The sequence below is a fragment of the Phodopus roborovskii genome, unplaced genomic scaffold (genome assembly GCF_943737965.1).
Source record: "Phodopus roborovskii unplaced genomic scaffold, PHOROB, whole genome shotgun sequence".
Lineage (NCBI taxonomy): Eukaryota > Metazoa > Chordata > Mammalia > Rodentia > Cricetidae > Phodopus > Phodopus roborovskii.
The window spans coordinates 12,982,633-13,004,278 of NW_026125059.1; the positions used below are offsets into that span (position 1 = coordinate 12,982,633).

Genomic DNA, 21,646 nt, shown 5'->3' on the forward strand with positions numbered 1-21,646 from the left:
GTTGATCCCAAGAGCTACATAAAAGTGGAAAGAGAGAACTGACACCATAAAATTGTCCTGTGTCCTCCGAGTGTGCACAGCGACACATGTGTCCCCCCCCCCCCGACACATCATACACACAAACACCAATTTAAAAAAAAAAAAAAAACGCTTAGAAAAGAAATAGGAAGTAGACCGCCTGATGGCAAGATCTGTTGGCATGGGTCTATACTCCCGGCTCTCCTGACCCTGAAGCAGGAGGATTCCTAGATCAAGGCCTTCTTGGGCAACAGTGAGACCTTGTGTCAAAAGTTTAAAAAGTTTTTTTCCTTTAAGGCGATGGGGAGCAGGGAGTAGCCAAGCATGCTAATGTAATCCCAGGGTTTGGGAGGTAGAGGCTGGAGGATCAAGTAGCTCTGGGAGACATTCAGTCTCACTTCAAAATCCCCAACCCCTAGGCCACATGTGAGAAGATTCCAGATTGAAAGGCAAATGAGCAAATATGAGACCAGTGTCTGGCTATGAGTCACACATGAGGACATTAGGTCCTGAGGAGACAGAAGAGGCTGAAGAAGCAGAGAGAGGGTGGAGCATCAGCTGAGTGTGTGTTTGTGTGTGTGTGCCTGTGTGTGAGTGTGTGTGTGCCTGTGTGAGTGTGTGCGTGTGTGTGTGTGAGTGTGTGTGTTCAACTGTGCACTTGAGTGCACGTGTGCAGGTTGCACAGAGGATCTTGCCATCCCAGCTGCATGTACCGCTGACCCCACTCTGTTGCCTTAGTCCTTCTTCTTTCTTATTCTTCACAAACCCCTCATCTGTTATCTCTCTCCTACTTATAGTCTGTCAGTCTGTTGTCTGTCATCCCTTACCTACCTACCATCTACCTACTATTCAATATCTGTCAATCAATGAGTTTTCCTCACTCCATTCCTTTCCCCCTCGCCATCTCCTTTTCTGGTCTCAGGGATCGAGCACCCGACCAGAATGTTGGGATAAGAACAGGAACTTCATCTAGGCCACAACTCTGCCCTTGGCACTCCGTAGACAATAAATGAGCATTTGTGCAGGAATATAAATCACCACACACACTTTGTTCAAAATAATTTATTTTAAAATACATGTATTTGTGTGGGAAAACACTTCATCTAAAGAGCATTCCGTAAGTAGTCAGCGGGAAGTTGGGGCTACCAGATGGACACACATCCCAGAAGGTCAGATATACCTCAGAACCCCTTGTTCCATCCAGGCCATGAACAGTATCTGCTGAACTGACCAGAGGGGAGGAATTTTCACACACCACATTTTCTCTGTGCTATTTTCAATATAGCAGCTACACACGGGAGGCTCCTCAACCTTTGACCCAGCAGTTCTCTTCTCCAGAAAAATCAACCAAACAATAGACCAAAGCCTGGTCAGCAGTGTTCCCTAACTTCTGGAATGCAAAGACACGGCCAGGCACTTCCTGTGAAGGCACTGAGTGCAGAACACAGCACCTTCCTCCATCTCCCTCAGACACATGTGAGGATGACCAGCAGCACTGGGGAGTGAGAAATGCAGCAGAAAAATTAGGAGGTGGCAACAGGGTTTTGTTTGTGTATTTACCTATTTATTTGGTTGGTTGAACAAGGTTTAAAGCCAGACTGGCCTACAGTGCCCAATCCTCTGGCCTCAGCCTCCTGAGTGCTGGGATTACAGGCATGTGCCACCACACCTGGTAGGAGATGATGAAGTCTGAACACTGACTACTATAAATACAGTAATTGTTTATTATAAGTTAAAATATTTTTTAAAAAATGACAGTGCTTAGCAATCAGTTTGCAGAAATCTGAACTGTGTGGCAGTCAGCTCTGAGGAGCCACCACATGCTGAATCCAGCACACCACTGGCTGTAAGTGAAATATGTAGAAAAAGAACAAGGTCTCTGGGCCAGGCTCGGGAACCAGAAGGGTGTGTCTTACAGTGAGGCCAGCTACCCAGTGTCCAGGAACCGACTCTCTTTTTTACAACCCCCTTATGCGACCTCTGACCTCAGCCACTTGGTGGACCCCAGCTGACCGGCCCCTTACAATGCCCCAAGGGAGGTGCCCTGTGTAACTCTGTGAGCTGAAGCCCCCGGAGCTCAATGAAGACCCTCCTGAGGCAGATGGGGTAAGTCAATACATCCTGAGGGGCACAACTCTGCCCATTCGCAGGTGGAAAAATTGAGGCTAGAGGCTGTCAATAGCACCCAAAGTAGAGGCCACAACCAGCAATATCTGAGTGAGTCCCTTGCCCTGTCACTTGTCACATGTTGTGGCCAGCTCTTGCATTCCAGGGTGCTAGACTCTTGAATCTAGGTACAGTTTCTGCTAACAAAGCTCCTGTCCCAGGACCGCGTGACAGTGCTGAGTGTTTCTGTCCCAGCTCTGAGACTTCCATCCCTGCGGTGTGAGAAGAGATCTTAGGAGCAGCCTAGTCCAGGTTTTTGTGGGACCCATGGGTAAACTGAGGTCAGGGTCATAGAGCCATCTTAGCAACAGCCTCTTGTTCCCAGTCAGAGTCTCAGTGCCTGATAAACATCCTGGGCAAGAGGAAGGGAGTGACCTAAGCAGGCTCCCCATCACCGAGACCCTGCCAAGGGGACAGGAAGGCAGAGACACTTCCTTCCCAGGTCATCTGAGAAGCCCTTGATGGAGATGCCACAGAGGATGTCATCATAAACACTGCAGACAAGCCAACTCCATGGGGACATTAGAGCACCCAGCTAGATCTTCCAGAGTCCTTAGAGCCTCGCACTTAAAATGAAGGGAGGGGGTCATCTCTCACCCCAGCAAGAGGCAGCTTTCGGGCAGGGATCACTATGGAAAGAAACCTGGACCATGAGTTCCAGGCCCCAGCAGACAGGGAGCTGGAGCTGCAGAAACCAATATACCAGCACCTTCCAAGCAGACAGGGCCCTCAGGAGGCTGAGGAGACGTCCAGGCGGTGGTACTGGATACCGCTGGGGTTCTGCCTGTGGCCAAAGCGTAGAGGGAACCTGCCAAGGAAACCATATGGTGAGAGGGCAGTAAGCCTGGGGCCTTCCCTGGGCAGGAAGCAGTGGACATCACTGCCCCACCCTGCCCCACCCCTTCCCGATTCTTCCTAACAGGCACACCCCCTGTTCTCCAGCCTGCACAGCTCCACAGCGTTGGCTGTGTCTCCGTCCCAGCTTCTAAACTCAAAGCCAGACCCTCCCATGTCCCTGTGAGGACCTCGGCCTAACATCACAGCCACCCTGGCCTGCTGTGCCTGTCTGCAAACATCAGAACGCCGGCCGTCACCCCAGCCAGGGCCTTTGCTCTTGCTTTTTCCTCCCCCCGCCCAGAACGGTCTTCCCTCCCACCCAGCCCTGAAACCACTGGCCTTTTCTCCCCACTCAGGCACCATCAGCTCAGGCACCGGCTGCCCTTGAACTCTATTTGGAGCATTCATAGAGTTATCACTGGTGACCGGGGTGTGCTTGCCACTGTTCCAGGCCCCAGGGTGCTAAGATTCTGAAGTCCCCTTTGTGACCTCCAGACAGGAAGTGATCTAGCTCCATCTGGCTGAGTTGACCCTCCACCCTCTTCCTTCCCTCTTCCAGTCCCAAGGGAGAGGGGTCTTTTGTTCCTTGCCCAGGTCAGACAGGCTCCCACCTCAGGGTCTTTGCACCAGCTACTCCCTCCATTTTGGATGCCCCTCCCCTCATCTTTCCATGGCTGCTTCCCCTCCTCACTGACTGAAGTGGCATCTACTCAGAGAGGTCCTCACTCTAACTGAGCCACAAGCCCCGATCCTCTGTCTATCCCTGTGCTAGTCTGGCCTCCCAGAAAGATATGAGACTTCATTTTTTTCTTCTCATTAAATATCACCAGTTTAGAGCCCTCTTCCTCAATGTTCTGTCTGCCCCTTACCAAAACTGGAATAGCAGCTCATTGGGGATAGATAGCACCTTGTCATTCTGGACCTCTGCTGCATCCCCAAACCCTGCCTGGGACAAAACTGCAAGGACTTAGTATAAAAACCTGGTGGAACACGGACTAGGACACAGCTACTTTTTTTTTTTTTTTTTCTCCAAAGTCCATGACTCTTAAGATTCGGCAGCTTTAAGATTCCAGGACTCTGTGGTTTTGTGATTTTCAATCCCTATGAGAGCCTGGCATGGTGGCGGGAAGCTTGCAAGTATGATGTCGGCTTGAACTCAGGTTAACATGGACTATATGGCAGGGCCCTATCTCAAAAGCAAAATGTAGCTCAGGACTAGAATGCTTGGTTACACATACAAAGCCCGGGGTTGATCCCTTCACCACACACAAAACTCCAGGAGCCAGGCCTTTAGGCCAATGCAAAGCTTCTGTCAAATGGAACAAAACAGATGAAGGAAAATGGCTTGGGGACAATGGCAGCAAGCCAGGAGGAGAGGTGAGCATCTGGCAAAAGGCCTGAGGTCCTGCAGGGTCCCACTTTTGAGGTACCATCCCAGCCTCCAACCCCACCCATCAGGTACCTGTTCATCTGAAACTGCTGCTCTATCTCAGCCAGGGACTGCCCTTTTGTTTCAGGAACAAGCAAGTAGATGAAGGCTAGGCCAAGAACAGCAGTCATCCCATACATCAGAAAGGTCCAGGACAAGCCGATGGCACCTTGGGACACAATGTTAAGACTGTGGGCCAGGAGCTGAGCATCCTGCCCCTAGGCCCATACCACCCAACAGGTCCTAGGTACAGAACCAAGAGTTCACCCTTGCAAAGGCCAGTTTGCAGAATGCCTGAGAAGCCACTGGCTGTCCCTGAGGCTGAGGCCACCAACACAGTAAGACAGCTTATATGGAGGGAAAGGTCCCTCAGAGTCAGGACACCTGAGTGGAGGTGTGGGCAGCTGCAGGGACCACCATGATAAAGGAGGCTACAGAGCTTCTGTTCCAGAAGGCCACAACGGGTCACTCTGCAAATGGACCAAGGTCTAGACTAGACCTGAGCCAGGAGAACTGGAAGACAAGGCCACTGCTCCATCCCAGAATGGAAGGCTCTGCCCAGGGCTAAGGACCATGTTAGAGATGACCCCAGGGGCCTCTAAAGTCAGTGGGCCCAAGAGAGGGAGAGGGGGCTTGAATGAAGGGATTCTGTAGAGGAGAAAGTCAGGTTCTGTGTGGGTGCTTTTCTCTCTGGCAACCTGCATCACCCTTCCATCAGCTCGCTGAGCACTGGGATCTGCCCTGGGCTGTTGGTAGGGCCAGGCTCCAGTCCTCTGATAGCTGGCTGGACTCAGGAATTACACATTTCCTCATCAGTAAGTTGGGAGAGGCTAGGGCAGGATGCACTAGGAGTCCCTCCTCTCTTCCCTCCCTCCCTCCCCTTCTGTCTTGTTCATCCATCCCGCACAGATATGTCTGGACACAGGGGCAGCAGGGGAAGGAAGCCCGGGAGAGCATTGTGTTAGCGGCCTCTCAAAATGTCCCCATGACCTGAAGAGCTAGACTTGGAGACATTTGACCATGGGGAGAAGAAAAGTCACCCTGTCCTAAAAATTGCCCAGAGGAAAGGAGCCATGGGCATCAGAACAGCACCGGCCATTTGCTCTGGGAGGGGAGAGTGATCTTGTTGAGCCAATGAAGGCTGAGCCCAGGACTTAGGTTGCACTAGCGATCTGCTGGCAGCCACCTTTATACCATGAGGCAGGAATTACTGTGAACAAAGACCCTGGGTGATAAGCAGAGCTAAGAAAGAGTGAAGGACAGTCCCTGAGAAGGGAAACCCACAGCTGGCTCTGTCTGAAGCCACCCACCCACCCCACACCCACCCACCCCACACCCATCCACCCCACACCCATCCACCCCACACCCATCCACCCCACACCCATCCACCCCACACTCATCCACCCCACTCATGTAGGTGGCTTGAGATGGAATATTCCCTTTTGGTTCACAGGCTGGGCTGGATCAGGTTTCATGCCACTGTGACCCAGCTCTGCTGAAAACTGCCCCCAGGTCCAGATGGATGTGGCCTGGGATGAGGCAAGAGTACTCACCGATGAGGTCGAGGAAGGTAAGGCTGATGAAGAGGTTGGCCGCCCAGTTGAAGCTGCTGCAGAAGGCAAAGGCTCTCCCTCGGATCTCAGTGGGGTAAATCTCACTGAGGACCAGCCAGGTCACTAGGACAAGAGCAAGAGACATAAACTGACCAGGCCACCCCCATCCTCATTAGCTGAGCCCTGTGCTTCACCCTCAGCCCCAGATTCTCCCAGCTGCACACCCCAACACCCCCGCAGGAATCCCATGAGTGGCTGCAGTATCGGGTTCCTGGGACACAGGACATTCAGTGCCAAGAGCAGAAGGGGCCTAGGCAAACTGGCGTGTCTGGTTTTTATCTAAACCCTCTCAGATGAAGCCATTCAGGGGTAGACTCAAGAGGGGAGGAGACCTGACGTTTAAAATTTGGTGAGGGGCAGAGGAGACCTAAAAACTTGCAAGTGTAGTTAGACTTGGGCCCTGGAGAAACCCTTTGATATAAGCGGGGGACCCTGGAGCCCCAGTCACCCACCGTTAAAGTTCTGATAAGGTCCACTAAAAGGGACAGAGGTCTCTGGATTTACCTCCTACCTGGTCCAAATCCAAAGGAGAAGGCACTCACGTAGAGCATCATACAAACCAGTGCAGACCAGCACAGCAGGGTGTGTCCCAAGATGGGAGCTGGGGGGACTGGGGAGGCAGTAGTAAGAGCTGGTTCCAGGGAATCTGTGGTGATTGGATGGGGCTTGGTTCCCTCAGTGATTGACAGGACTGATTGTCCTGGGTCCCCACTGGTTTGTCGCACTGGTGGTAGAGATGAACCCTTAGGCAGAGCCGAGCTTTGAGGCAGGTCCATCTGCCGACTGGTGTTGGATGTGGCCAGGCAACTAGGGCCTGAGTCCAGAGACACAGCAAAGCTGGCCAGGCCTATGCCACTGACAGACAAGGCCATGAGAGCACATCCAGAAAGTAGAAGGGCTCTACGGCCTGCACGGTCCACCAGCCCTGTGGCAGTCAGGGTGGCAGCCACCTTCACAGTACCAAGCCCCACAGAAGCCAGGACAGCTGAGGATCCTCCTCGGAAGCCTACAGAGCGGAAGATGGTGGAGGCGTAATAGAGCACGTTGGGCTGTCCTGTTAGCTGCTGGAATAGCACCAGGCCCAGTCCCACTACAGTCCGGCTCCGCATACTGTCCCGGGTCTTGAAGAGGTCCAGGAAGGTGTACTGTGGCTTCCCTGGGCCCGGTTTGCTGGCCTTCCCTCCCTGGAGTTGGATGAGGTCTTGGTGGGCTGTCAAGCCCTCCGCACCAGCAGGCAGGAAAAGGAGGCTGAGCGACTGCAGGAGAGCAGGTGCAGCTGCCCAGCCAAACATGTGCCTCCAGCCCCAAGGGGTGCCAGCCAGGACATAGTTGAGGGCGTAAGAGAACAGGATGCCCACGGTGATGCCCACCTCATAGAGTGACACCAGAACACCCCGCTGCCGCGGCCCCACCAGCTCTGAGATGTAGATACAGCAAGCCATGGAAGACAGTGAGATGGCGAAGCCAACGGAAGAGCGGCCCAAGAGCAGCCAGGGGAGGGAGCCAGCCAGACCCAGATCCAGACTGCCAGCCAGCAGCACCACATTGCTCCCCAGGATGGCCCGTTTCCTGCCATAGCAGTCGATGAGGAAGCCCCCGACCAGGGAGGCGAGGAGAGCACCTAAGAGCAGACTGCCCACCAGGAGCTCCTGTTCCAGGCAACTCAGCCCAAAGTCCAGCTGTAATGGTAGCAGGGCACCGGATATGACAGCCAGTTCATAGCCAAAAGTCAGGCCACCCAGCAGAGACACAGAGGCACAGAGCGGGAGGACAGGTGGGCGATGGCCTGGAAAACAAAAGGGACAGGGAGGGGCTCAGATGGACTCTCGCCGGAGGGTCTGTGTATTACATCCTCCGTGCTGTGCGTCAACCCTCCATCTGTCCAGCTGTCTACTGTTCAAACACCTGTCCTCCCTCCCTCCCACCCTCTCTCCCTCCCTTCCTCCTTCCCTTCTTCCCTCCCTCCCTTTCATCCTTCCTTCCTCCTTCTCTCCCCTCCTCCCTTCCTTCCATCGGCACAACCATTTATCCTTCCAGCCCTCTAACCATCCTGGCAGCCATCTGTTTACTCCACCTGTCTCCCCACACTCCCTTTCTCCACCCATCAGTCTATACATATATGCATCCGATCAGTCAACTACTTCCTTCTTCTCCTTTCTTCCTTCCATCAATTCACATATCCATCTATCTATACTTATACCCACCCACCCACCTACCCACCTACCCACCCACCCACCCACCCATCCATCCATCCAAGCAGGCAGCTGTCTGTCTACCCTGCCTCCCTTTCTCCCTCACTAAAGACCGGACTGTCATGAAAGCTGTTGTCATAGCTCATCAACTGTGTGACACTAGACCAGTCTCTTTCCCTCTCGAAGACTCTCAGTGTTGCTCAGGCTGGTCTTGGAAGAGATCTAAAGAGATCTGGTCTAAAGTTGTCTTGTCCTTCCAAGTAGTTGAGACTATACCACTTGGCCCCGCTTCAGCAGAGAATGCTCAAGTGAATGACAAGGGACTGGGAAAGCAGTGTGTGGGACAGGGAGTGCAGCTTAGCAGTAGAGTGCTTGCCCAAGGTGAATGGGGTCCTGGGTTCTATCCTCAACACTACCTAAGGACAAGAAAATCAGCTGGTGGCAATCAAGGAGCACATCTGACCAGTTACTTCCCTCCTTAAGAATCATGAAACCAAGCTGGGCCATGGTGGTGCCTACCTTTAATCCCAGCACTTGAGAGGCAGATCTCTGTGAGTTCTAGGACAGCCAAGGCTACATAGGGAAACCTTGTCTGGGGTAGGAGTGAGGATCATGAAAGTAGTGTTCCTATGAGACCTTAGGCAGGCTGTGAGCCCAGCAGGCTGTAGGTTAGGGCAGGAGGAGACACAAAAGACTAGCAGAGGAGGAGGACTAAGAAAAAAAAAATAGCCATCTACAGGGGACAGAAAGGCCACATGCCCCAGACTGTGGGATGCAGTCAAAGAGGCAGCCGGGTGATTTTTATCAGAAACCCCAAAATAACCTGACAATAAATTATACCTTCAAGTAAGGAAACGAGAAAAATCCGAAAGAAAAATAGCCCCAAGGAACATGCAGAATTCATGAATTTAAAAGCAGATATTAATGAAATGGTAAGGGAATGAGAGAATCGAGGATCTTTGGCCACTAAGCCTTGAGGGCATGCACAGTGTGAGGACGAAGAGACAGAAACGCGAACATGGTGGCTTACAAAGGGACTGTGAGCAGAGACACCGGAGAAAAACACAGAGCAGTGGCTCAGTGTTTGTCAGCCATGATCGCTCCTACCCTCAGTTCACAAATCCTCATGGTCAGTAGGTTCCTACCTTCAGATGTGCCTGCCAGGACACCCCTCCTTCAGACCCTAAGTTTTCAGACTACTTGTCCCTAACTAGTTAGAACTGGATGCTTTCCAGCTCATCCTAAGAGTTCCTGCTTTGCAAAGACCAATTTAAAAGTATCAGCCAAGCTCTCCCCACTGACCACTCAACACACACACACACACACCCTTGGCCAAGATGCTGCTTTTTCTTGCCAAACATGTTTTCACAAATGGATTAAGGTTGAGGCTGCTATTTCGACAACCCCCACCCTGTACACACATACCACAGATCCATTTCCTGTCATCTAACAGCAGTGCTGTCCAGGAGAATGTTCTAGAATATGGAAACATCTGCACCTACCCTATTTTATGTGGTAGTTACCAGCCGTGTGTGTGTGTGTGTGTGTGTGTGTGTGTGTGTGTATGTGTGTGTGTGTGAACAACTGGGCACTTGAATGGCAGCTAATGTGATGGAAAGCTTCAGGCTTCGTTTCCATTAATTTACTTAGAAAAACAGTCTCTTAGTGCCCATGACCTTCAGAATAAATTCCTATTATGATCATTAATAATAATCTTAATAATTTATGTGTTTGGTGACTGTGACATTGGCATTGAAGTTGTACAGGTCATTCTTATGTTTAATTCATACATTTCAACATAGATATTTCTGGAAGCATCTAGAAGCAGCCAGCAACATCTGACACCACCTCCACTTCAGACCCAAGAACATTGGTAATATAATAACCAGATTTACTGAGAGCAGCCTCTGATCCCGGCATGGCTTTGATCACCAAGCTTAATAACTCATTTGTGTCTCATCACAACTTTATGAGGTGTGCTCCAGAATTACCTGTAAGGGAATAAACTCATGATGGGGAAGGGGGGGAGCCTTCCCCAAAGCCAAAGGGGAGCATTGGGCACCCCTAGTTAACAAAAGATGGTGTGATAGGATTTTGTCCTGTTCTCCCATTCTTGCTCTTCCCAGCTGTCAGTTTTAACCCAGAGGCAAATATTCATGGTGGGAAAGTCATCCCAATTTCTACCCTCTTCTTTACCAATACCCCTACATCCTGCTACTCAGTTTCCCTGCTCCTGATGGAGGAAGCACCCAAAAATTACTGCTTGGCCCCACTGTTCACCCCTCCCTTAATCCATAGAGTTCACTCTCATAGATTCTGTTAAGCTACATGAGGTGACTCATGGATGACATTATTTGGGAAGGTTCTGGAAGCATTAGGACATGGGACCTATCTGAAGGAAGTAATTCACTGCCTCCCTCTCTTCTCCACACTCTGCTTCCAACCCATCATAAAGTTAAAAAGCCCCTTCCCTCCACGCTCCCATCATCACATGATACCCTGCCGTCATCCCTTCCCTCCAATGTTCCATCACTATGCTATTCTGCCTTTATGTGATGTAAAATAATGTGATGTAAAAATAAGCCATGCCTATATTGGGGTTGCAGTTACAGAAAATAACTAATACAGGAAATTGGTGCCTTAAGTAGGATTGTTGCTGTGGCTATATCTGCCCATGTGGTTCTTAAACCTATAGAACAGGTTTGTGCGAGGGTTTTGCAAGATTTTAGATGTGTGGACTAGAGATTCCCAAGAATGCTATTATCAGGCTTAAGAGGGTGTCCAGTAGGAACCTAGAAGACCAGAGCACCAACAGGAATGCAGACAGCAATATCCAGGCCTGTGAGGCTTCAGACAGGAATAAACATTCTGTTTAGAATTGGACTAGAGGCCATTTGCTACATTCCAACAAAGAATTTATGTACAATTTATCCATAACCTGAGACTCTGTGGGAAGCTAACTTTAAAAGTCATACTTTAGGCCCAGTGAGGTGGCTCCACAGGTAGAATGCTTGCTGAACAAGCCTGACAATGGAGTTTGAATCCTAGAATCTACAGAAAGCCAGATGTGGTTGTCACATCTGTAATCCCAGCATTCATCTAGCAAGGTGGGAGGCAGAAGAAGTAGAATCACTCAGAGGCTTTGAGGTAGCTATCCCAGAACTCACAGAGCAACAAAAATAACCAGAGAGACCTGCGTCAACAAGGTAGAAAGAGAAGCAATTGCCAAAGGTTGTTTGTTCTTTGATTTCCATATGCATAGCACAGGGTGTATATTCCTATGCTCCTCTTCCTATCCATCCACACACATCATCATTATCACCTCTCTCTCTCTCTCCACACACACACACACACACACTCACACACACACACAGAGAGAGAGAGAGAGGGGGGGAGAATGTTTGAAATGTTTTTTAAACAATATTAAGCTGGTTGTTACAGGAATTTCAACAATGTAGCTGTTGCTAGCTGCTTTTTGTCAGGTTTATAGTGAGCGTTGTGAAAAAGAGCAGAGCAGTCCAGTCTGAGAAGCCTGTGCAAAGTTGGAGCTGAAGAAGGCAATGTCTCTGCAGAGATTCACACCATTAAAAAATAAGCCAGACACACTGTATTAGGACAATTGGTAAGAGGCTTTGTGGGAATCTTAGAAAGCTACCAAGTCCCAGCCATGGAAGTAACAAAGCTGGAAACTTAATTAAAAGGCTTTCCTTGTGGTACCAATAGTCTCTGGGGTTACCATGGGACTCAGGGCCATCTAGGAAGTAGTTTCCTCAGAGATTATATCAACATGATCATCTGGCCAGGGACTCTGAGGACACTGCAGTCGTGGATCCCAGAGGACCTCACTGCCCTAAGAGCTGATGGCAGAATGTTGATGTGGAAACCCCAGGAAGTTAGAGGTACCAGAAATGTGGCCCATACACCAAGGAAAGCCACAAAGGAGCTGGCTCAGACTGAACATGTGATCTTTAGTCTTTCAGTTGATGGAGACAAGGCTGTTCAAACCCATGGATACTCGCATTGTGACACTGTGAGTCCCAGATGCCAGGCCTGGATCTCCGGGAACTACTAATTGCCTTTCTGGATTTGGGTCTTGCTTTGGCTCAGTTTTTCCTTGATAATCTCCTGTTGATCCCTTTTAAAATGGGGATGTTTATTCTCTGTCATGGCTGTCAGAGACTACACCTTTCTGAACACATTCGATATTAGCTATATCACAACCAGTGTTAGCTACTATGAATCTCCACTGAAGAGACGATTCAAGGTACTCCATTTACTAATGCAGCTTAAAACCTCCAGCTTCCCTTGTCCTTTGGAATGACATCCAAACTTCTCCTCAAAGCCCCCAGAGCCCTGCACAATTTGCCCCGTACTCAGCTCCCAGCCCCCTCCCCTTATCCACTGAGCTGCTGCCCCTCTGGCTTGGACCCCACTGTGCATTCCTGCCTAACAGAAGCTCTTCCCTAGGTCTCAGAAAAACCCACTTCTGGATAAGGTTTCAGGTCTGCCTTGACCCCTGTGCTACAAAAGGAACACACCTCCGGGCCTTCATAGCCCCGTATGTCCCACAGCATCTTGTTCATTCCCTGTTCCCCCAACTCCTCACCCCCAAGGCTGAGAACGCTTGTTCACTGGGTACCCCAGCCTGTGGGCACGGCCTGAACCATATGCCCGCTGAAGAATGAAGAACGAGGAGCTGACTGTCCCTTTGAGTTTCTAAATCCAGAAAAGTTAACAGAAATCTTGGGCCCCCGAAGTGGCCAAGACATGCCCACCTGGCTAGAACTCCTTCATCGGTGGACCAGTTTCCTCTCACTGCAGGCAAACCCAGCACACACATTCTGTCTAATCCGCACCTGAAGGCGCCCTGGCCTAGGGCAGTACCCAGCACTGGAGTGTTTAGCAACTTGCCGGCTCGCTTGGCTCCGTCTGCAGAACTGGAGTCTCCCCAGATTTGTCTGCAGAACCCCCGGCAGGCTCAAGCACCCCAAAGCGACCCTGTCTGCAGAACCATGCCAAGCCCTGTCTGCAGAATCTGCTCACAGGGCCTCCTGGGGGCTCCCTGGGGCAAGGCCACACCCCGGGAAAGTGGATTGACAAGAGGTGGAGTCACCCTGTCCTGCGCAGGGGTCCGGGTGGGGGTGGGGGGGCCCATGCCTGCAGCTCTCCCAGCCTGAGCTCCGAGGCCGGCAGCGACTTACCCATAGCTAGCCTGCAGGCCCCAGTCAAATCCGCGCTGTAGCAGTGGCAAACAAACTTTCCCCAGGGTTGGGCCTGCGCCCTCCCTCCGCCAGCCACGTTGGCCAGACCGGCCTGAGCTTGGGGGGCGGGACAGAGGGGAGCCTGGGACCGCCCCGCGACTGACAATTCTGTGGCTGCCTGGCTGCCCTACAAGGGAACTTACTTCAAGTTTCCCTGGGAGGGACTGTCACTCTGCAAATAGTTTCCACAGTCACTGTGCACCCCCCTACACACACACCACACACCCCTGTGTCAGGCCTCACCCATGTATATACACACCACACCCCCATGCCAGACCTCTCCCAAGAAAACACACACACACACACACACACACACACACACACACACACACACTGTGTGGGGCCTCTCCCATGTGTACACCCCCCACACTCAGCACCTCTGATATCCCAGGCATTCTCATGGAAGTCTGGGCACCTGCAAGCCACAGGAACACTAGTTTAGACACAGTGTGGCCGGGAAACAAGGCAGACAAGCTCCTTGTTCCTTAGGAGCCTTCTTTGTAACAGCTGAAGAGAATGAGCTAAAGGAGTCAGAAGAGCCAGCTGCATAAGGAAGGGTGACATACCATGAGACTGGGCGCTGGGCCAGGCAGTTGGGGACAGCTGGGTGGGTCTAAGCAGGGGAAACATCAGCTGGGGCCTGATGGACCAGGCCCAGGGAACAGCAAAGGAGCCCATGGGTAGGAAAGAACACCACGGTGACGGCTGAGGGTGTGGAACCTAAGAGTTTGAGAGGTCAAGTGGAGAGGAGAGGATGGGCCAGGGAAGGGTAACCTCAAGACAGGGAGGCTGAGGAGGAATGTGGGGGAGGGTGCTGGGAGCTGCATTTAAGACCTGTGTGCTAGGCAAATGCTCTACCACTGAGTATATCCCACTCCAGGAACGAGGAGTTTGATCCCAATTGAAGGGACAACTAAGAGTTCTGATGGGTACACAAGCCAGGCTGGGAGCTGGGCAGCTGGCAGAGATGGGGCAATTTGGGCTTGAAAGACAAAAATGTAAGGTTAAAGAACCCCCCCCACTTGAAATGAAGGACAGACTAACCTGGAAAGCTAACCCAGACCAATATCTGTTCCTTGGAATTTGCTAACTTCCCCTCACAAGGCCCTGAAATAACAAGATACCAAGAATTCACACTGCCCCTCCTTTCTTGTGAGTCAGCAGGTGGTGAATAGGGTCCTTAAGAAACAAAGAGATAACTGTACCTCTGGTTTGCCCAGACAAGATCAATTAGCACACCCTGAGGCCCTAAGGTCTGTTGACCCTAATAGTGAGAACATCTGGCCTCAAAGGGTCACAAACTCAATGGAGAGAGGGTCACACCCCCTCCCTAAGCTTGTGGGTTTTGCCTTTAAAAACACCTGTGCCCTGGGGATGGCGCTTCTCTCTAGCCTTCGTGCTGGAGGAGCCCGTTTGCGCAAACGTTTCCTGTTCATTAAAGCTTCTTGTGTGTTGCAGCAACTGGACTGGACATTGAGTTCTTGGGGGCACCGACCGAAACTGGGAGACTCCTCATTCTGAGGGTCTTACAGGCTCAGACAATAGTTGGGGTAGAGACATGTGGGCAAACCAGAGGAGACTCACACACTGGAAGGGGGTGCTGTGCAGCTGGGCAGGGAGATGGAGCGTTCTGTGCTTGCTGCTGTATGGCTGTGGGCATCCATGTAGAATCAGGGGGCAGCTGGCTCTGCACCTAGGCTGGGGACAATATCACTAATGCTCACTCCAAGACCACATGCAGGCTCAGCACCCAAGTGAGCACAGCCTTCCCCAGCCTTTCACACTCACGTATTCATACTAACCCAGCCTCCCAAGTAGACACATGTACTTTCTCCAAGCCCATCCAAGTGCCGTGGGCACAGACAAATATCTTGCAAAATGGTGTAGACAAGACCTTCTGAGTCAAGGCCCTTTATAGTCAGAGAGGAATGGTGGTGAGGGCAGTTTGAAAACATGGCCCCAAGTTCTTCATGTTCTCCCTTATGTATGTACTCCAAGAGATTGCACAGAGTAGCAAGCTATGTGACTGTTGGCCCAAGACACTGGGACACTGTGTCTCCAGGTGGGTCTCACTAACTGGGCATAGTGGCACACACCCATAATGCTGGCAACTGGGAAGCTGAAGCAGGAGGAGTATGAGTTTGAGGGCAACTGGGGCCACTTAGGGAGATTGTCTCAAAAAGCTAACAAAGGTCAACTATCAGCCACGCTGTGAAGAAACCCACGATAACAAGAGTGACTTATAGATAGTCTCAACATATAGTCATATGAGCTTCTGCTCATTTTGAACCCATGCTCTATGAGATGACCCCAGCCCCCAGGAGTCCTTAGACTTAGATACCATGAAGCAGTGTCAGATTGGATCCAAGGGTCCCAAATCCCATGCACAAGAATAAGAAATGGTTGGTTCGCAGGATGGTGGTGGCAGTGCAGGCCTTTAATCCCAGCACTCAGGAGTCAGAGGCAGGTAGATCTTTGAGTCTGAGGACAGCCTGGTCTTCAGGGCAAGTTCCAGGACAGCCAGGGCTATAAAAGAAACCCTGTCTCAAAAAATCAAAAGAAAGAAAGAAAGCAAGAAAGAAAGAGAAAAGGTTGCTTAAGCTGCAGATTTTAAGATCAAATTGTACAGCATTAATAACTGGACTGAAAATTTGAAACAGAGTGAAATTACTTTTGATAATTACTGGATATTGTTGGTGTTTTACCTCCCTGTTAACCCCACCATAACCTAAGGAGGTAGGAATTACTACAATCTATCCCTGTTTTGGAGAACAAGAAAATTGAGGCCAAGGGAGATGGCTTGACAGGAGGAAGGTTAGTTTGGCTCATGGATTTAGGGGGATTACAGTTCAATGCAGCAGGACAGACATGGTGGAGGTCACACTGCCAAAAAACCAATATCCCTGTTTTGGAGAACAAGAAAATTGAGGCCAAGGGAGATGTCTTGACAGGAGGAAGGTTAGTTTGGCTCATGGATTTAGGGGGATTACAGTTCAATGCAGCAGGACAGACATGGTGGAGGTCACACTGCCAAAAAACCAATGTCGGAGACACCTCAGATCATGACAGACCGGAAGCAGGGAGCTCTGGGCCAGAAGGAGTGGTGGGGATGACTTCAAAGGCCCCTGACAAACTACTTCCACCAGCAGGCCTTGCCTCCAGTCTCACAGCCTTCAAACAGCCAGCAACTGGAAGCTGGACTTCAGATGTGAGCAGTGGGGGGGGGGGGGCACATTTGGGATTCAAACCGTAGCAAGCGGTTACTGGGATCAACTGTCCTATCACACCACCGTCCTCCAATGACTGCCTGCTGGCCAGTCCCATGTGGTAGCTCATCCTTTCTCTGTGGAACTGTCAGCATCATTTCAGCAAGTGCTGTCCCATCCCTATGAGACTGTCCACATTGCTGTCCACTTCTGTGAGACTGTCCACGGAAGCTGTGTGACTGGAATGGCCTAGATGTCTTTGGTCTTCATGGCTCACATGTGCTGTGGGGATGGTTGTGCGCCTGCCTGATACCCCGTCTGATACCTCCTTCTACATTCGACCCTTTCAAGGAGGAAGCGCCTTTTGAATGCACCCCAATGGTCTCTGCCCCTTGCCATTCATGTCCCAGGGCTGTCCACTTCTCTGGGTTCCCTGCCAGTAGTCAGGATCTAGTGATAGGGTTCTACAAAACGGAAGCTAACAAACTGCCATTTACAACCTGGTTGTAAAATCTGGCAGTGTCAGCCTTACTCTTGGTCTCCTGAGCACTTAGCCATTCGTTCTGATCAAACCACTTGCCATAGCAAGAGATGCCCTGTGGAAGCCCCACCCACCCAGGGCAAGTATCTACTGAATCACATAGTGTGGATGCCTCCAGGCCCTAGCCAGTGGAGAACTGAGGGCCTTAGATCAGCTTCCCATGAAGGACTGAACCTCAGCCAAGACCACAGTGTGCCCAGTTCTCCTTCCCCAACCCTGCCGGGCTGGCAAATCCTCCTGGCTGACACCCTGATCTCAACCTTTGCCAGGTGCATACACCATAAGGGGATTAATTTTGCTTTAAGTCATTAGGTTTGTAGTAATTTGTTCTGGAATGATAACCAGCTGGTGCATATTCTGTCACTATTAATTACCTTGATGGAGAAAAGGAGAAAGCCACGGACCAGATTGTATATGCACACACAACGGGGGAGGGGTGGGGGGGGGGAGGGAGGCTTATTTGCCTTCCTGAGAAGGCATGCAAACCTACAGGACACAGTACAGATCTGATTATTCATTGTGTCTCCACCCTAGAATGAAGACATGTAAATGGGGACTTTCAAAAACTTTCTTTTTGAGGTTGAAGGTTTGGCTGGGTGGCAGAGTGATTGCCTAGCAAGCTCAAGGCCCTGGGTTCAGTCCTTGGCTCTGAAAAAACAAACAACAAACAAACAAGCAAAACAAAATTCTCTTGTATGTTCTTCTTTGCTCCAGCATACGGTTCAGAATAAAAGTCCAGGACTCTGCCCTGTTCATGGCCAACGCTCAGTGACAACCAGTGAGGGCTGTCGCCTTCCTTGTAATCATCTAAGAAGCCAGCTGAGGAAATTTCCTGGAGTCATACCCATAATGAGAACGTAGACAAAGTGAGACAGGCAGAGGGACTGCCCTCCTTTGGGCACTGAGGCAGGGACTTGGCACAATTAAGCATCATTACTGTTCAAAGATGTAGTCACTGTTCATTGTGCTTTGGCATTTCTTTAAGTTTTTATTATAAGCACTCTCCCATGAGGGTTTTGTTTTGTTTTGTTGTTGTTTCTGTAGTTCAGAGCAAGGTCCTTCAGGCCTATGAGTGGCAGCAGACTGGCCCTTCCCTCATACCTTAAAGTCAGCCAGAGGAGCCATTAACTGAGCAACCACTTCTCTGGCAAGTGGTTGGATTGCCCTGAGCACAGGCTGGCTGTTTTGGATGTCTCAGGATCACTCTGAGATAAGAGCAGCCATGAGGATTACTGCGGGGAAGCCAGGGCTCCTGTCCCAGGAGGCCTTGTTCCAGTCATCCCGCAGTGGGGTGAGGAGCCCTTCCTCAGAAATTCAGAGGTGCTGGGGAAGAGGCAGGGGAGATGGCAAAAGCCAGTTACTTACCGAGAAGGCCATGAAAAGCTAAGGTCAAGCTGCCAAGTCTTAAGGAGAAAGAGGGCCTCAGCATCTGATGCCCCAAACTAACACGACTCCCTGTAAGAGCGAGGGTTGACGCCAGAGACTCCAGCACTATGGGAAGCTGCGCCTGATGTTATAGAATAAATGTGCTGTCCTGGGGAGTAATCACTCCAAACACTTAGGGATGAATAAAGGAAAAATCCCTTTGATAACTGATTCTGGCTAACACACCAAAGGAAGCAAGTCCCAAACAGAAATATTTACCAGTTTAGTATGTAGGCCTCAGACATATACATGCCACATATTGTCATCCTTAAGTCTTTCATGTCCTAACCTCAAGTCACACTCCCAACAGTTTGAACAAGATGCCAGAGTTATTTCCCAAGTATGTTAGTGTAATTCATACAAATATTTTTCCCATAAGAGAACCGGATTGGACCTGATAGCAGATGAGAGCTGCGAGGTCCCCAGGAACTGTTAGAGGAATGTTCCTTGATATGAGAATGGATCTAGTGGTCAGTTTTAAGTCAGGGCTTGTCTCCTTTTGTTATGGGAATGGAGCCTAATTGCAACAATCTTGGTGAACAAACTTTCCCCCCCCCCTCTCTCTCTTTATTTTTTTTATTTTCTTTTTCGTTATTTTCCCTAAGAACTATACTACATTGGAGAGATTTCCCCTTTTTTATTTAATTTTTTTCATTTTATATACCAGCCCCAGTTCCCACTCTCTCCCCTTCTCCTTCCTCCCCACCTCCCCCATCCCCCCACATCCACTCCTGCAAGGGGCTAAGCCCTCCCTTGAGGAGTCAACAAAGCCTTGGTATTCCAAGTGGAGGCAAGACCTAGCCCCTCCCCTGCATCCAGGCTGAACAAGGTATCACACCACAAGGAATAGACTCCAAAAAGCCAGTTCATGCACCCAGGGTAAGTTCTGGTCCTACTGCCAGCTCCCTCCCCTCCCCCAAACAGATCAAGCCACACAACTGTCACCTACATTCAGAGGGCCAGTTCCATCCCATGCAGCTGTCATCCAGAGTTCATGAGTTCCTACTAGCTCAGGTCAGCTGACTGATTTTTTTCCCATCTTGCTCTTGACCCCCACCCCTTACTCATATGACCCTTCCTCCCTCTCTTCCAGGAGCTCAGCCCAGTCTTGGCTGTGGGTTACTTCATCTGCTTCTGAAAGACCCACAGAGCGTGGACCTTCATGCTCCGACTCAGGAAAGGCGACACCCCAAATCACTCACGAGAAGCGGTCTTGGTGCAAACTGCATGAGTTCTTTTTTATTCCAAGTGCACTGGGGTCCACAGCCATACGCCACGCAGGGGTAGAGGACTGAGGACCCTGAGCACAGAATTGAGACAACTTTTATAGGGTTACAACAAAGCCCGTGCATCGTAAACCAATCACCTCATAGCATCAAGAGCCTGCAGGGTGTGGGTCAATCAATTTAAACCATTTTTTAGTTTTTAGACCAATCATTTTAAATGATCCAAGCCTGTGCTTTATAGACCAATCAGTTTTCTATAGCCCCAGAGGTCTTCATTTGCGTGGTCTCCTAGACCTTTCGCCTATTTACAGGCAGAGGACAGGGTCTGGAATTTAAGGTATTTAAATTAGATAGTATTTCTAAACTTCTAGCTTCCGGGGGTCATTGGAAAGTTAGGCTGTATTTGTCCATCCTTACATTTCCATCAGTTACTAGATGTAGGTCTGTTCCTCCAGGTGCAGGTGGGTCCACTGGGGCCAGTGGTTGCTAGTGCCATGGGGGATGGTTGGCAGGAGAGGGTATTGCTGCCTGGTAGCTGGGGCTGCTGTGGATCTATTTTATTTTATTTTTCCAGACAGGGTTTCTCTGTGTAGCCCTGGCTGTCCTGAAACTTGCTCTGTAGACCAGACTGGCCTCAAACTCAGAGATCTTCCTGCCTCTGCCTCTCAAGTGTAGCCTTACCAGAAATGTTTCTCAGATCGCATAAACTTCAAGTACGGCACAAAACTGTTTCTAACAAGCCTGTTAGTACAGGGTTTCTCTTCCAGTCATACTGAATGCATGCTCCCTTAGCTAAGTCTACCTTGTGTAACCTAATTGTGCTGGCTAATAGTCTATAAGCTATAATAGGCTATAGTCATCTGCAAGGAGGAACCCCAGCTTGAAAAAACAAAAAATGCCTCCATAAGATTGGGCTGTATACAACCCTGTAGGGTATTTTCTTAATTAGTGATTTGATGGGAGATATCATTCTGAAAATATGTTTCTCTTATTGGTTAATGAATAAAGCACTGTTGGCAAATAGGAAAGGAAGGTAGGCGGGACTAGGAGACAAGGAGGATTCTGGGAGATGTAGTAGGAGGGTCAAGATGTAGAAACTTGAGGGAAGAAGTCCAGCCCCTCTCTCTGGTAAGATAAGAACACGTGGGAAACACTTAGAACACATGGGGAAACCCATAGAAATGGGTTAATATTTAAGACAGAGCTAGCCAATAAGAAACGCTAGTAACAGGCCAACAGCTTTATAACTAATACAGCATTTCTGTGTGTTATTTGGGACTGACGTGGCTCTGGGACCAGGCTGGTGGAAAAACTGCTCATAACAATGTGGAATGGCCCAGCTTTCATGGATGGTATCACCCCTGGTCTGGTGGTTCTGGGTTCTATAAGAAAGCAGTCTGAGCGAGTCATGTAGAGCAAGCCAGTAAGCAGAACCCTCCATGCCCTCTGCATCAGCTCCTGCCTCCAGGTTCCTTCCCTGTCTGTTTTCCAGTGATGAACTATGTATGACATAGTTCATGGACATGCAAGCCTACTAATCTCTTTCCTCTCTGTGCTGCTTGTAGGCATGGTGTTTCATCACAGCAACAGAAACCCTAAGACACTAATATTTCCTAAGTATTAATAGTTCTTTTATAGCATTAATTTCATTCCAGGTTCTCCTGTGTCCCTGAGACTAGGGATCTGTGACACTAGTTGATGCTGACTGCTGCTGTGAAAAGCCAAAAATTAC

General features: G+C 50.1%; 1 protein-coding gene across 1 annotated transcript; it reads right to left on the reverse strand.

Moving 5' to 3' along the window:
* Positions 1-1,065: 1,065 nt before the first annotated feature.
* On the reverse strand, positions 1,066-13,560 carry Slc2a10 (solute carrier family 2 member 10). Its single transcript, XM_051186253.1, has 5 exons — positions 13,457-13,560; positions 6,575-7,849; positions 6,004-6,126; positions 4,484-4,619; positions 1,066-2,992 (listed from the first exon to the last, which is right to left on the reverse strand). Exons 1-5 carry the CDS (start codon positions 13,458-13,460, stop codon positions 2,914-2,916), a joined length of 1,617 nt encoding a protein of 538 aa, XP_051042210.1. The 5' UTR covers positions 13,461-13,560; the 3' UTR covers positions 1,066-2,913.
* Positions 13,561-21,646: the final 8,086 nt, after the last annotated feature.

What these genes read in the sequence shown, in the direction of transcription:
- Slc2a10 (XM_051186253.1), bottom strand. An exon ending in TACCTTCCTCGACCTCATCG is followed by an intron (nt 4,620 to 6,003) that starts GTGAGTACTCTT and finishes TTGTGTCCCAAG; the next exon opens with GTGCCATCGGCTTGTCCTGG. An exon ending in CAGCAGTTTCAGATGAACAG is followed by an intron (nt 2,993 to 4,483) that starts GTACCTGATGGG and finishes TTTCCTTGGCAG; the next exon opens with GTTCCCTCTACGCTTTGGCC.